The 15,357-nt window shown below is 44.3% G+C and overlaps 1 protein-coding gene across 4 annotated transcripts in view; it reads left to right on the forward strand.

Moving 5' to 3' along the window:
* The first annotated feature begins 7,134 nt into the window (after positions 1-7,134).
* The window catches only part of GPAT3 (glycerol-3-phosphate acyltransferase 3), a 58,539-nt gene continuing 50,316 nt past the window's right edge, over positions 7,135-15,357 (forward strand). The window contains exons 1-2 of one of the 4 annotated variants that reach the window (XM_006198276.4): positions 7,135-7,316; positions 8,193-8,479. In XM_006198276.4, coding sequence (XP_006198338.1) covers positions 8,339-8,479 — 141 coding nt within the window. In that variant the 5' untranslated portion in view covers positions 7,135-7,316; positions 8,193-8,338. Of the gene's footprint in view, positions 7,317-7,770; positions 8,480-15,357 lie in introns of those variants that run through there. The other 3 variants (XM_072942532.1, XM_072942541.1, XM_072942546.1) reach the window with 3 other exon arrangements.

Genomic DNA, 15,357 nt, shown 5'->3' on the forward strand with positions numbered 1-15,357 from the left:
GTCTTAATATTTTCTGGGCACACAAGGAACTTGGCCAACAAACTTCTCTAAACTTTCTTTAAAAAATTAAATTAAAAAAGGAAGAAAGAAAGAGAAAAGGAAAAAAAAATCTTATTCTTCATAAGAGCCAGCTCTTAGGAATACTGAAAAATGTAAAGCTTTGGTGGTGATGGAGTAACAGAATTCCCAGTGGAAGAAATTCTGACTAACCAAGACAAACTGAAATTTATTTGTATTCAAATTCAAATACCTACTGAAAGAGGCTGGGCAGGTAATGAAAATGAGGAAATAGGCTGTGGTTGAGAAAAATTTTGATAAATACTTAAGTATCAAGTACGTGTCATTTTCCCCTTAACTCTTTTCTACTGTAATAAATACATCAATGCCATGGTGGTGACAAAAGACCATGAGGGGAATGGAGACAGAGTATACAGGGGAGGTTGTGTCCTGAGGGAATGGGAGCTCAGGGATGCCTGATTATAACAGGATCCAGAAATTTTAATTTTAGTGTGTATATTTTAATAGGTAAGTAATCAATTCAAATTTTCTAAAAAACATTGTATGGATCTTTGTAAAGGCCTTTTAGTTTCTGACTGCTGATTTACATGTACTCAGTGAATAAATGGATTGGGAAAAGGAGAGCCTGGATTTTCTGGTCAGAGGCTTCTTCTTCAAGTGTATATACTCCCTGAAGCTTCGTTCTTGCCCTTTTGGAGCATTCTACTCAATTTAGCAAGTGTGCGTTGAGTATATCACTATGTCATAACAGTGTGCCCTGGGATGAAAAACTTTCACCATTAGTTCTAACTACTGTTTTGGAGATAGTACTTGATATAGTAGGTTCAGATATCACGTCCTATGATAATGGTTGCCAGTCAGATGGTAGATTAATACCAGGGGGTCACATCCTAGATAAAAGAATTAGGTTCTAAGCTGGTCCATAAAGAAAAAGTTGGGTGTGTCAAAATTATCCTTGAAAGTTTCACTGGGAATGCTCCATCCCAGAAACAGATAGACTGTCTCTCATCACGTCAGTTTTCCCTTCCATACTGGAAAGATTCATTGCTTCTTGGACTGAGCATGGAAGAAGTCATTGTTTGGCTTTTAGGGCTAAGCTATTGAAAATATGCACTCTAGCTTTAAATACCAGAATCACATTCAGGGAAGGAGAGGTCCATACTTTGAGAGAACTTCCAGGAACTGAGACCTCTAGAAGGAAAAACCATTTTATGTTTCCCTATCTCAGAAAGCTTCCTACTATTCAGAGTTGGCTCTTTTCACTATGTTAGCCATGTAATTTAATACAAATAAATTAAATGAGGTATGAGGTTTTAGGCAACTCCACTGTAAGCAATGTGCCTCCATGCACTAGTATTTTTTTGTTGGAGAAATATATGTATGTAGGTTAGTAGTTCTCAAAGGATAGCCTAGGGGCTCCTGGAGGTCCCTGAAACCCTTTCAGGGGGTGCATGAAGTCACAGCTGTTTTAATAGTAATACTAAGAGGTTATTTTCCTTTTTTACCTTTATTTTCTCACATGTGTGACTGACGGTCTTTTTGATGTGTACACCTGGTTACGCTTCTCAATTACTCAAACACTAATGTAGGTGTCGCAGTGACATTATCTTGTAGGTGTGATTAAAGTATATAGTTGACTTGAAGTAGGGGAGATTATCGTAGATAACCAGAGTGGGCTTGAGTCAATCAGTCCAAAGTCCTGAAAAGCAGAACTGAGGCTTCTCTACAGAAGAAGACATTCTACCTGTGGACTGCAGCTTCTTGTGCCTGAGAATTTCAGCCTGCCCTTCCTGGAAGCCTGTCTTATAGATTTCAGATTGCCTAGCCAGCCCCCAGAATTGTGTATTTCCTTGCAGTAACTCTCTTAATATATATCTCCCAGTATTCTGCTTCTCTGGTTTAACCCCGACAGGAATTTTGCTAGCAGAAGTGGTTAAGAACAGAATTCTAAGGATTAGTTTTCTGAAGTTGATTTTCTAATCTAGTTAGATTTAAGGCATTAATGCTTCTATTTTCAGTGCTAAAGAGGGCACTAGTAGTCCTTTTCATAATACGTAAGAGATAAACAAAATATGGCCATTGGATACTTCTAATCAATAGCAACAGAAGACAAAGTTTTGAGTGACTATGTATTTGATACCCTAGGCATTTTTTAAAAATTGAAGCATAGTCATTTTACAGTGTGTCAATTTCTGATGTAAAGCATAATCGCATAGTCATACTAGGACATTTTACTCAAGCTAAGGGATATCATGAAGTTGGCTAGTTGCTCCTAACTGCCCTCCAGCAGTAGAGAAAAGAAAAAGGTTAGGTCAGGGCTTCAAATTCTCAGGATGAGCTCTATAGCAATGGTCTGAAAACTTCTATATCCTTCCAGAAGGAAAAATCTCATCTCCTGTCACCATGGGCCAAGATTTCTGAACCCCATCCTGTGAGTGGCTGAATTACAACACGAAAGTGAGGGTGCTGATTGGCAAGGAACAGGATCCTGAAGATTGGCATGGGGACACAGAGGGGCAGATCTTGATGAAGCTGAGGACAATGAACCCCTAAATTCTGCTGAGTCATCTTTGCCAGGAGAAGCAGCTTTCTACCTCTGTCCAAAGAACCTGTCATGGCCTCCCTTGAAGTATGTGCCCCACAAAACACTGCTGATCCTTCTCAGAACCTGCCTCTATCATGCTTTGCTTCCACAGCTGGAGCTAAACTCAACTCCCGACAGGACCCAAAAGGTGAAGTACAAATTGTGAGGCACCTCCAGGAGAAGGTGCACTGTGGTCCAAGAGAACCGCATGATTTTTCCAATTTACACCAGCAGAAACCTAGGGAATATGTGTGGGAACCAATATCAAAGGTTATTTTCCTTTTTTACCCTTATGTGAGAGCATGGTGAAGGAATATAAAGTCAGGTCGGGTAAAATTTATTGAGAGGGGCCCACAAAGTAGAAAGTTTTTTTGGATTGTGATGAGAGTTAAAGTTGGGGTGCTTCAAGGTCTAGCCTCAGCTATTCAATATATTTGGATTATAATTTGTGATCATTAGGGCGTCTGCTGGCTTTGAACAGTAGTAGTGTGGCTTAAAGTAAAATTCTTTGCAGGTGGAGACGGGGTGGAGTAATGGGAGGGGGCTACAGAGAAATGATGTGGTTTCTGGTATTATGCAGTTTATAGTGGAAGGATGAAGCCAATACACAAATCAAGGCAAGGTATGATGAAGGCTCAAGAGAGGTGTGAGATTAGAGAAAAGAGAGGTCTCACACAGAGACTGGAGACAAAAAATGCAAAACCTTTCTGTTTAATGAAATGCTTCAGCAATCTGTTTCACCCCCAGGTTTCTCAGTTCTACTCTCCCTCTTAAGTGACGTCAGTATTGGTCATTTGGCTCCAACTGTGATATCTTACTTGTCATAGGCATCTATTCATGGGAGTACTGACGTTTGCTCAAGGCTTTTTAGCCCAAACCCTTCTGTTCACGGTTGTCCACAACTGCTGTCAAAGCAGGGGTATGAAGATGCAAAGAACAGGAGTTTTCAGTTGAGGAGGAGCTAGGGCTTCAGAGTCAATTCTTCTTGCATTGGTTCCCTGAGACTTATCTGGACTCCCACAGCCTTTGTTATCAGTTAAATATAAAACTCCCCTCTCTGTCCACACTCAAAGGGCTTGCTACTCAAGGTGTGGGCTGTACATCAGCAACTCAGCATCACCTGGGAGCTCATTAGAAATGCAGAATCCCAGGTCCCACTCCAGCCCTAGGAAGAATTTTCAATCCCAGGAGCCCCAGGGATTCCTACCCGCATTAAAGTTTGAGAAACTCTGGACTAGCTGCTAATCAGTCCCTTTTCTTCATTCCCCTATACAACTTTATTTGGCCTCAAATGTTGACAAGAGGTCAAGCATGGACTTGGCAGTGAGTTTTATCAAAGAGTCTAATATTTTAGGACTGGAAGGGATCTTAGAAGTTATGTAAGCATAAGGGAATCATGTGATTTATCGCTCAAACTAGGACATTTTTGAGAGTGAAAGGAAGCATCATTAAAAGTATATGCCAGAGGTACTTCCTCTAAAAATAAATACATAAAAAATAAACCTAATTGCCTACTTCCCCCCCGAAAATAAAAAAAATAAAAGTATATGCCAGGTCAATAGGTGAAAAACAGAATTGTCCTAACAAACTCACAACTGCATATTGACTGAAGTGTAACTATATAATCCCAAATCCCAGTAACAACATTTCCAGGTAGGTGTTATTTTCTTAGTTCACAGATACGGTAAGAGCTGTGGGTTGAACTGTAGCCTCCCCAAAGATATGTCCAAATCCTAACCTTGAATGGGGCCTAATTTGGAAAAAACATTCTTTGTAGATTAAGTATAATTAAGTGAAGAATCTCAAGTTGAGATCATCCTGAATCGGAGTGGGCCCTAAATCCAGGAGGGTAAGTGTCTTTATAAAAGAAGAGAAGGGAAGAAGGCCACGTGAAAACTGAGGCCGTGAATGATGCTGCCACAACCCAAGGATGCTGGAAGCTACCAGAAGCTGGAAGAAGCAAGGACAGATTCACGCCTAGAGTCTTTGGAGGGAGATTGGCCCTGCTGATGCCTTGATTTCAGACTTCTGGCCTCTAGAACTGTGAGAGGATGAATTGGTGTGGTGTTAAGTCACTGTGTGTGGTGATTTGTCCTGGCAGCCCTAGGAAACTAATACAGTAAATGAAGGGAGTCCTGAGTGCAGGAAGAGAGGGAGGATCCTTCCTACTGTTTGAATTGAAAGGGCCTCCAGGTATGTGAGGAGAGGGGAGCGGTGCCCTGAATGAAAGGGAGCGTTGGGGCTGCCCACCGTTTCTTCTCCTCCCTCTCCTGCAGAGCGGAGCCTGTCTGTGCTCCCGTGTTTCAGGTGAAAGATGGAGAGCTTTTCTATTTGCACCAAGCTGCCTTCCATCTATGCACGGAGCTTTGTCATTACCAAAGCAATTTCAAACTTGTTGTGGGACATAGCGTGGTGGTCAGAGATGCGGGTTGGTAAAAGAACTTACCAGAGGCCAAGGAAAGTTTAAGAACAAGGAAAAGTTTAATAGTTACACTGCCATAGACAATGGCAGGCCACACAGAAAAGATGTGCCTGTGTGAGCCCTGAGGGCAGGCTGTTGGAGTCTTTTATACGATAGGGTCACAAGGTGCCTGATTGGCTTGTGCACAAGTCCCTGATTGGTTGTAGGTGAGGTAAGAAGTTTAGGGTCAGTGAAGGGCTGTGGGTTTTATGACTCTGATAAGGTGAGCTGTAACAAGCCAGGCTGAGCTATTGTGTCTAGACATTATCTAGGGTTATTCGTTTGTCAGAGCAAACACACCCAGTAAAGAATGTACTCCATTTGTTGAGGGATTGCAGGCAGACATCTGAGAGCCCAGGAATAGGGGTCAGTAGACCTTGAAGGATGTCGGTTGGCCCCACAAAACTCATCATCATATCTGACCCTAAAAAGTCCATTTTACTGATGAGAAAACTGAGCAAAGAAGACTAAATGAATTGTTCAAACTTATAATAAGTGTCTGTGTTGGAGTCAGTCAAAGACTTCAAATTCCATGTTATTACCATTACACTATTTTGTTGTGGGTCAGTAATTCTTCCATCATCATCATCATCATCTAACCAAAGAAGGAAAACCAGTTCATAGAATTTGGTCATGAGCGAGAAAAATCATTGAAGATTGTGGTCACTTAGCTGCTCCATCTGAATGGGTAGAGAAAGGCCACCTTTAAACGAAGTTGCCTGCACTGGGACTTGTTGGGTAAACTGTGGTATAAACATTCAGCATTCCTTAGTCATCCGCCTTTGAGGAAATAAAAGGAGGGTAGGTTCTGGCTGAATGTGTAGTGTTAAGTGAGTCAATATGATGCAGGAAAAATGGATGTGGGACGTGAGGAAGGCTGTGTCCCAGGCTTCGGTTGAGCCCCTGGGACGTGCCCCGCCAAGTGTGGGCCCTTGGCTTCGCTCAGGAAAGAACTGAAGAGTGAGCCACAGTGAAGTAAAGGTAGATTTATTCAGAGAGATACATTGAAAGGCAAGAGAAAGGCCAAGAGGTGTAGGGGTTGGGTGCTCAGATTAAAAGTAGGTACACACTCCATAAACGGTGTGCAGTGCCATCTCTGAAGAGGGAGAGAGAGAGGGTGGGTGGCCATGAGGCACTGTGTTGCCAATTTTTATGGGCTTGGTGGCTTCATATGCTAATAAGTGGAAGGACCAGTCTAACTAGCCTGGGGAAGCGGCTGGGATTCCCAGGAAGTTGGCCATTTCCCACTCTTTGACCTTTTGTAGCTAGCCTTGGGACTGCCATGGTGCCTGTGGGCATGTTATTTACTGTTTTAATATATTACATTGGGCCTATAATGAAGCTCAAGATCTGCTAGAAGTCAAATTTCCCACCATCTCGAGCCTCAGGGCCTACTGGGGGTTGAATCTTCTACCATTTTGATGTTAATTGCTGTATCATTCCTTGAATGGCTGTGCCCTGCCCCCTTCCTGTCTCATATAATCCTTGATGTTTTGTGCTAAATGTTTATTTCTAACAAGGGCTTTGGGAAGATTTTGGCATCTGTGTTTTCATAAAATGGCAGACCAGAGGTTTAATTTTGAGAAGCTGAGCACCTGAAACTTCATCCAGAACTTGGTTTTCAGGACCAAGTAATAGGTTTTGTTTCCCTTCTTAGTGAGGGAGGGGGTTGTGATACCTGCCTGGCAGGAGGTGCAGAGAACAAACATTCTTTGCAGGGGGTCTTCTCCTCCCTTCCGCTTCCCATTTTTTCCACACCCTGGCCAGGGGCAGCCTACTTTGCAGGATTTGTTACCAATATTCTTTCAATTCCATTTTCTTGCCCTTCCAGTTTTGTCAGCTGGAAATAACACCTGAAGCCCTGGGGAATCTGGAAACACTGCGGAGCCTGATTTTCTTGTCTACTCCGGTCTCAACATCACTTCTGGAATACTGGAAATAAACATATTTAGCACAAAACATCAACATTATGCTTCATCTTAAAAACAGATCAGGTTTCTAAGAGGCATGAACTGCAGTGAAGTCAATACCCGTACAAGATTTTGCTAGCCAGGCAGCGGTGCAGGGGACTGAACACCCCGGAGGCGCGCGTCCGCTTGGGGAAGCCTTGCGCGGGCCTGCCGTTTTTCTGCGGCTTCAGTGAGCAGAGTATTGGGTGAATGGGAGGGGGAGCTGCGGTTGGAATCTTGTCCCAGGAAGAGAACGACCCTCAGCGGAAGAATTTCTGGCCCAGGGACACGGCGGCTGAGTGAGGTAGGCGACTCGCGGAGAGTGAGCTTTCCACTCCGGATAAGCAAGATCTCGCCCGCAGCTCCGTAGAAGGAGGGGAAGGAGTCGGGGGACGGAGGTGTGGGAGACCTGGAAGCGGCGGACACCGCAGCTCAGCAGAGCCCTGGGCATTTCCCTCTCCTTGAAAGCCCTTCCGAGAGGTCGTTTTATACCCAAAGGGGACCTTCTCAAACGTCAATAGTTAATGGGGGGGGGAGTGAGAAAATGCTAACATTTTGCAGATGAAAACTCTTGCTTCCCCAAAAGGACCTCTGCTAAGGGTGCTGAGGGAGGCGGGCGGCGGGGAAGGCGGGAGGCCGCCCAGGGAGGCTGCGGCGCCTTCGGTGCAGATCCCGCCTAGAAGCTCCCTGTTGGGTGGCGGAGGAGGTGGGGCGAGGGCAGGGCACAGAAGTGGGGCGAGGGCAGGGCACAGAAGTAGAGCGCGGGGCTTCCGAGCGCGGCCCGCTAGCGGCGCAGTCCTTGGCCAGGCGCCTGTTTCGCCGGCGGCGGGTGTGCGGCGGTGCGGCGTGCTTCGCCGCAGGGATCCTCGCTCCGGGAGGGCCTCCTTGAGTCACCGCCGGGTCGTCGAAACCGCCACCCAGCGGAAATCAGGCAGAGGGTGGGGCGCCTTCGCCGCCGCGCTCGTGCGCCCGGCCCACGCCGCGGTGTCCCTACGCTCATCCCGAGCCCGCGTCGTCAGGTCGGCGCTGCCAGGTCTGCGCACGCTGCGGCGGCTTCAGCTGGGGCCTGGACCTCCAGCGGAGAAAGAGTTAACTATCCGCGACGAGGAGGAGCCCAAAGAGGAAGGAAGGAAACTGCTGTCCTTCTGAAAGTTTTTTCCTTCTCTTCTTTTCCCTGCAGAGGTGAGTGTCGGGAGGCGGCGGCGCTGACTCTCAGGGTCCGGGCTCCGCGTCTCTGCTCCCGGAGCTGCCTCCCGACTACCTGGGGACAGGGACAGCCGTCACGGTCGGACAGCCTCCGCAGACCCCTTCTGGGTGCGCCGAGCCATGGATGGCTCAGAGCTGGCCGGGAAGATCCTTTACACCTGGATGACTCTGGTGCTCGGCTTCATACTCCTGCCTTCGGCCTTTGGGGTGTCGCTGGGCATCTCCCAGATCTACATGAAGATCCTAGTGAAAACTTTAGAGGTGAGTGCATGGAGGGATGCGGCGCTCCCTCCTCGGAGGGTTTTAGGGAGAATCCGGGGTGGGGGAGCCAAGGGTAGCGCTGAGAGCCGAGTAGACGCCAGGAGACCAGTTAGGGAGGTCAGTGGTCCGGGGGTGTGTGCATTTTAACCGCCGCTGTATTCCGGCTTCTTCCGCACGCAGAGCTGGAAGGATGCGGACTGAGACCATTAGACCACCCTGATGTTCCTCTGGTTGAGGGCAGAACTACCCCCATCCCTACTGTCATTCTTACTCTGATTTTTACTGATTAGAGTAACAGTGCTACTGCTTTTTCTATCACCAGCTTTCTTTAAATCCATTATACAGGACTGCTGTCTTGTCACTCTCCTTAGTTTTTATAGCCCCAGTTTCAGAGGTCCTTTGGTGGACTAAGGCATCTTGTCCAGAAAGGCATCGTTCCAGTTTATGCTCAAGATAAGAAACCAATTGCTGCTTGGTAGAAAGAAACCTGATTATATTTTAACAGTCATGGGAATTTTATCTAACCAATGGTACTTGAAATGTCGTTGAAAGTCTATAATCTTTGACCTTTGCTCTCCCTACACTCGTTTTCACATTTTGCAAAGAAAGGTGTAAGATGGAAGTGGGCCTGGTGGCGGACAACTTCAGTTTACCCTTAATACAGGACTTTATGAAATCCTAGAGGTTTCCCTCTTGACTCTCTCTCTCATCAGATGCTCCCCGAAGCCTTGGAAGCTAGGGAGAACAAGTGTTATCCCCCTTTACAAGTAAGGAAACAAACTCAGAAGCTCCGTGATTTGCTTGAATTAGGTGGTGGAGACAGGAGCCTTAACTGGAGAGAGGGCCTCTAGCTGGTGGTTAATAGTAGACTCTGGGTACGGATTTACTTTGATTTGGGACCAAAATCCCAACTCTGCTTCTCAATATATGACTTTATGGGAAGTCGCCTACTTCTTGTGTTTCATTTTCTTCATCTATAAAACAGGAGGAACGATAACATTATTTCCAAAGGGCAGTTTAAGTGAATTAAAATATGTCAAGTATCTTAGAATGGTACCTGTACGTGTTAGGTGCTATACATGCGTTTGCTGGTATTAAAAGAATAGTATTATTACTTAGATTCTGGCCTCTTTGTTTCTCTAGTTACCACAGGACCTTCTAATACGGGTTTTCCTTTCTGTGCCCTTATTCTCGGTCTGCCCCAGGGTTTGGCTTGATTTGCTCTCCTCCCTCAGCTGGAAGGGTGGCTCCCAGGTATGCATCTCTCATCTGTTTATCTCCTACCTGGAGATTCGCTGCTGACCTCCCACTAGCTAGCCTCCTGCCAACCTCCTCCACCAGCCCACCGCCTGTTTCACCCCGTATCTTTGCTGTGCTTTCTCTTTGTGGCTGTTTTTCTGTCTAGTCTTTGAAGTTATATTTGATTCTTCGCTCTCAGCTCTCGTTTTAAAAGCCCTGTTGTTTCTGCTTGGGAGATACCTCACAGCTTTACACCTTTCTTATGGACATAACACTAACACTCTGAACTTGGTCTCACTGCTTAGCTGCCTCTTATTGTTTAGATCCTTAGATCGTCTTCAGAACACTCTGCCCGGAGCAGATGATTCTCTTCAGCTGGTGTTCACTCTTTCTTAGAATTCTGGAATGACTGAACTGTTCTCCCATACAGCAATGTCTTTTGGGGTTTTTTTTGTTTTTTGTTTTTTGTTTTGGGAGGGGGAAGTAATCACGTTTATTGATTTATTTTAGAGGAGGTACTGGGAATCGAACCCAGGACCTTGTATATGCTAAGCATGCACTCTACCACTTAAGCTGTACACCGCCCCCCCCAATAGAGCAATGTCTTTTGGAATTTATATCCCAGGTGAGAATATCTGGAAGTAAATCGCACACTCTGTCCTCCAGGTGCTGAGTCCTGTATCCTTGCTTAAGTGAGTCAGGGCACACTGGGTACAGCTAAAGAGATGTCAAGAAGAGAGGCCTGATAGTTGCTCTTAGCCTGGCAAATAACTGTATATTGAAGGGATAACTCCAGTCCAAGGTAGACCTGATTTTTTGCCCATCTAGGTTGGAAGAGACTTTGAGACATGCCCTCCTTGTTAATCAAACTGTCAAGAATGCCAAGTTTCCTAATTGTAGTGGGAGATATGCTGCCTAACTTGGAAACCAGGTAGATGAGAGCCTAAGGAACCATCTTCTTTGCTAAGACTGAAGTTACTAGGTCAGAGGAACGCTTGGCATATATGGGATTAGAATGGGGATTCACTTTGTGAGCCGGCTCTGACTTGGTGGTAGCTTCCTGGAGCTCCTGTGTTTGGAATCAGCTGGGCTTGCAATCCCAGGAGCCATATCTGCTTTAGGTGCAAGAAGAGGAGATGGCCACCCAGGGCTTCTCATCCTCCAACTAGAACAGCTTAGATGCTTCAAAGACACTTCTCTCTGGCAGGAGTTAGTACAAGGGATTGCTTTTCCAACCATGGGGATAAATCCCGTAAAAATTGTGCTGGTTGGGGTGTGGGTATAGCTAGTGATAGAGCACATGCTTAGCATGCAGGAGGTCCTGGGTTCAAAACCCAGTATCTCCATTTAAAAAAAAATGTGTTGGTTGGTTAATATTAGAACATCTTTTGATCTGGGCAAATACCCTGCTTCTTGTAAATTCTATTCAAGGCTCAGCCCTTCTGTTACTCATTTTTCCTTACGATGTTCTCAGCTGATTTGTTTCTTTTGTATTCCCGTCCCAAGAATATTCTTTGGATTCTTTGATTGGATTTGGATATTTCTCAGGTTTCCTTGGTTGTAATTTATGTACCATTTTAAAAGGTCACTTAGTTTTATACACTATGTGTTTATTTTGATAAGTTTTCTTGGCTATTTCATGACCAATAAACTCAAATTCTGGAAGTTGAAATGTGTGTGGGGTACCTTCTGAATAGCTGACTGTGGTGATTGCTAATTGTCAAGTAACTCACCCAGCTATGTACTCTTCTTTGGACCCTTCGCAGCTCACCAGTTCAGGTAATATTATTTATTGAGCACCTACTGAATGCTGCCTTCTGCATTGCTGAGTATCTCCAGATGTGGTCATAAGTCCCTGATACGGCAAGCTACTTGAGGACAAGGCTTGAATTCTTAGCTTAGAGTAAGTGCTGTGATTCTCTAAACCATTAATTTTCAAGGGGTAAGTAATAATTTCTAAGGAGTATATATGTCAGTATTACAACTATATTAGGGAAAATTTTTTTAGGAATACAAACTATAAAAAGTAAAACTTTTGGCTGGGGGGATGTTTAGAGGGTAGTCTCTGGATGGTGAGGTGTATATATCTGAATCGCTGGGAGAGCATTTGTGAATTTTTTATGTTTATCAAATAGAAATGTGGATTAAAGGTTGAAATATGTTCTGCTCAACCGGTGAAAGTTAATTGCAAAGTTAATGATGGGGATGAGGGTGGTGAAGGATTGCAATTCATTGGCCTGAGGCTCATGAGTAGAGGGAAAAAAAGAATGGGAAGAGAATGTCGGATTGATGGAGAAGAAGGCGGGGGAATGGTACGCACATTATCTAGTCCAACCAGATAACAGAAGCAATAAGCGGGTGATAAATGGTAATGGACTAATTTTCCCTTCAACTTTTAAAGAATAAACATAACAACTTCTTCCAGATTTCTGGCTTTATAACCTTGAGCAGGTCACTTAACATTTCCACCTCAGTTTCTCCATGTGGATATAAGAATATGCCTTGTACAGTTATTGTGGAGATTAAGTGAGAAGAGGGAAATGAAAGCACTTGACACATAGTAGGTGCTTAGATCTTAGTGGAGTTTAAATTGGAATACTCTTCGGTTGTGTTTTTGGGTTTTTTTTTTACTCCTATGTGGCTAAGATTTAACCTACCTTCAGATCTTTGATGGGTTAGCACATGTGCTCAGAGCAGACTACTCCTGCCTTTTTTCATTACTAGTCTTTCTCTTACCCTCTCCTCCATCCACCATTTAGTCTTCTGCCTTTTTAAAAAGGCATGCTAATAATGCTCAGATGGTGAGCACCTCTGTTATTATCATACTCAGGTATTACCCCTGGGGTTGGAAATATAATCAATGTGCCAGAAGGCCATGACTATTTATGACAGAAAGTAATAATAAAGAAAAGCTACCAGAGCAACATGCTTTTCAGTTAACTGAATTCCGCAGCAACTCTGGGATAGGATCCCTGATGATTCCTGTTGATAGATTGGGGAATGGAGGTTCAGAGAGGTAATCTGCCTGGGCAGAGACGAGACGTACAGCTGTCAGCGGTAGAATCAGGATTTTTATTTGAGACTAGAGCCTGAATTCTTACTCTGCCAAGTCGACAGCCTCTGCCGAGAGACAGTTTTTATTTTGCTATAGATGATGGCCAGCTGTTGTTTGAGTAAGCCCAATCTTTTGAATTTTTACATAATTTTAAGCATTTTTCTTCCCTTCTTTCCCTCTCTTTGGTCAATTCTTAAATGTCTTTTCAGTGTGAAAACTGGAAGGTGAATTGTCTAGGTGACAGTGGCATGTTTTTGCAAGCTTTTGGCCTAAGCTTTAAAAATTAGACTTAACCTTTTCTTTTTGGTGAATTGTGGAGCTACTTCCTTCCTTTCAGGAGGATTTTGAAATTCAGTGGAGCGACGGCCTGATTGAGAGTGACATGCCACTCTCTTTGGTCGGGGAGCAAGATGGGGAGTAGGAGCTGGGATTGTTGGAAGCTGTTGTCCCACTTCAGGGTCAGCCTGCAGACGGAGCTGCATCTTTAGTGGTACCTTAAGGCAGATGTGTACCTCTAAAGAGATATTCTTTCTCTGTGTTTAGGCTTAACCTGACCATCTAGAGAAGCTGGCTTGGTGAAAGAGAAATAGCAATTTATTGGGAGATGTGCTGATGGTCTGAAAAAGCTGACCATTTGGTACCTACCTAGTGGGGTGTGAGGAGGGAAGAGAAAGCTGTTTTTCTACTTTGTGGCTGATTGTGGTGATCACCGGATAAATTATCTCCTTTAATCTTTGCAGCAGCCCTTGGTATTGTTTAGAGATGATGAAACTGAGGTCCCAGGAGGTTCAAATTTTGGCTGAGATGATTAAAGCAAGGAAGTGGCAGCAGTGTACATCTGTCTGTCCGGCTGCAGAGGGCGGGCACTGGGTCACTTTTGCTGGAAAGTCAGCCTAAGGAAGGAAACGGTTTTCCAGTACAAATTCCCCAGTTAAATGACTTCTCCAGCCTGCAGACTTGCTCATCTTAAGCACTGTTAACTGCGTTTTGGAGGACAGACTTCGGAGTCAGCGTTTCAGGAGAGGGTCTGTGTTCTGAAACTGGTCTGATGATGGAGCAGGGAGCTCTTTGGAGCACGTGATGCTGTTGGAGGAATGCCCTCACCTTCATTTGCTGGGGCTGCCATAACAAAGGCCCGTAGACTGGGTGGCTTAACCCACAGACATTTATTGTCTCACAGTCCTGGAGGCCAGAAGTCCCAAGATCAAGGTGTCAGCAGGTTTGGTTTCTTCTGATGCCTGTCTCCCTGGCTTGTAGATGGTGCCTTCTAGCTGTGACCTCACATGGCCTGTTCTTTGTGTACATGTCCCTGGTTCTCTTCCTCTTCGTATAAGGACACCAGTCATACTGGATTAGGGTCTCATCTTAGGGGCCTCATTTTAATTTACCTCTTTAAAGGTTCAATTTCCAAAATTCAGTCATATGCTGAGGTTTTGAAGTTAGGACTTCAGCATATGAATTTGGGGGAGAGACACACATTCAGCCCATAAGCCATGAAGTGTTTTCCATCATATGGAGCATGGAATAATCGCCCTTGCCCGAGGTGATGACCGTCTATGCAAAATATAAAACCACATGTTTGCAATGAAAAAAGCAAGCTCCAGGACAAGGGTGTGAGTTTTTACCAAATTTTATTGTAATCATATATTTGGTCCACTTTCAGATGCTAGTAGGTACCAAGGCTTTAAAAGTGAAAAACTATGGAAATCAACTTTTATCTCTGTTGAGAAAGATGAGAGATCTAAGTCCTGAGTTTGAAAATTTCTGCACAGATTAGCAAGGAAGAGAAAAGGACGCAACCAGATTAAGACTGCGTTTATTATCATTTATGACTTGCCACTTGAAGCTGGGAGATTAGGCCTCTATTTATAGCCTGTTCTCTAAGCGCCAGTGGCATGTTCCTTCTTTGCTCTGTGGGATGTTGTGCAGGGGTCCTCACGTAGTCAGATCATGTACCTGCTTTAGTTTATTTATTCTCTATCACTTATTTTCTTACTCACTTGAAAAGACACTTTTTTTTACCTCTCTATTTAATCTCTTCTGAGCCCAGCAATAATTGAAGTTTTTGCCTTGACTTATCTAATAAATTCTGTCTTTTTGTCCCTTCAAGTGTGCCAAAGTTGTTAATTATAATGATTACAATGCCTTTTCCCTTTTGTTTTGCTTTTCTCCCACCTCCCCGGATTGAGTCAATTTAGACATTGTTAGCTTGTGCTATTGTAATCATCTCAGTAATACTCAAAACTAGAAAAATCGCTGTTGGGATTTTCTGGAGCACTGTCCAAAGAGTTCACTTGCAGGTTTTGAATTATGATGTTAATGGTAGGTAATTTTGGAAATGCAGAAAAGAAGTGTAAAGAAGAAAATAGCGAATCATGTCTTGGTGTATTTCTTTACACTCCTATATTTATTCAGAACAAAATGAGAGTTCACTTTTCCTGCTTTTAAATCCTCTCAAACCAGTGGTCCCTCACAAGCATAACATTTTCCCTACACATCCTAACAGGTAGGCGGCCCGGTGGGCAGATGTCTTGTTAGTGACTTCATGGATTCCTTTCCGGCTTTCCAGCTTTCATGCTGATCC

Source organism: Vicugna pacos, chromosome 2, assembly GCF_048564905.1.
Source record: "Vicugna pacos chromosome 2, VicPac4, whole genome shotgun sequence".
Lineage (NCBI taxonomy): Eukaryota > Metazoa > Chordata > Mammalia > Artiodactyla > Camelidae > Vicugna > Vicugna pacos.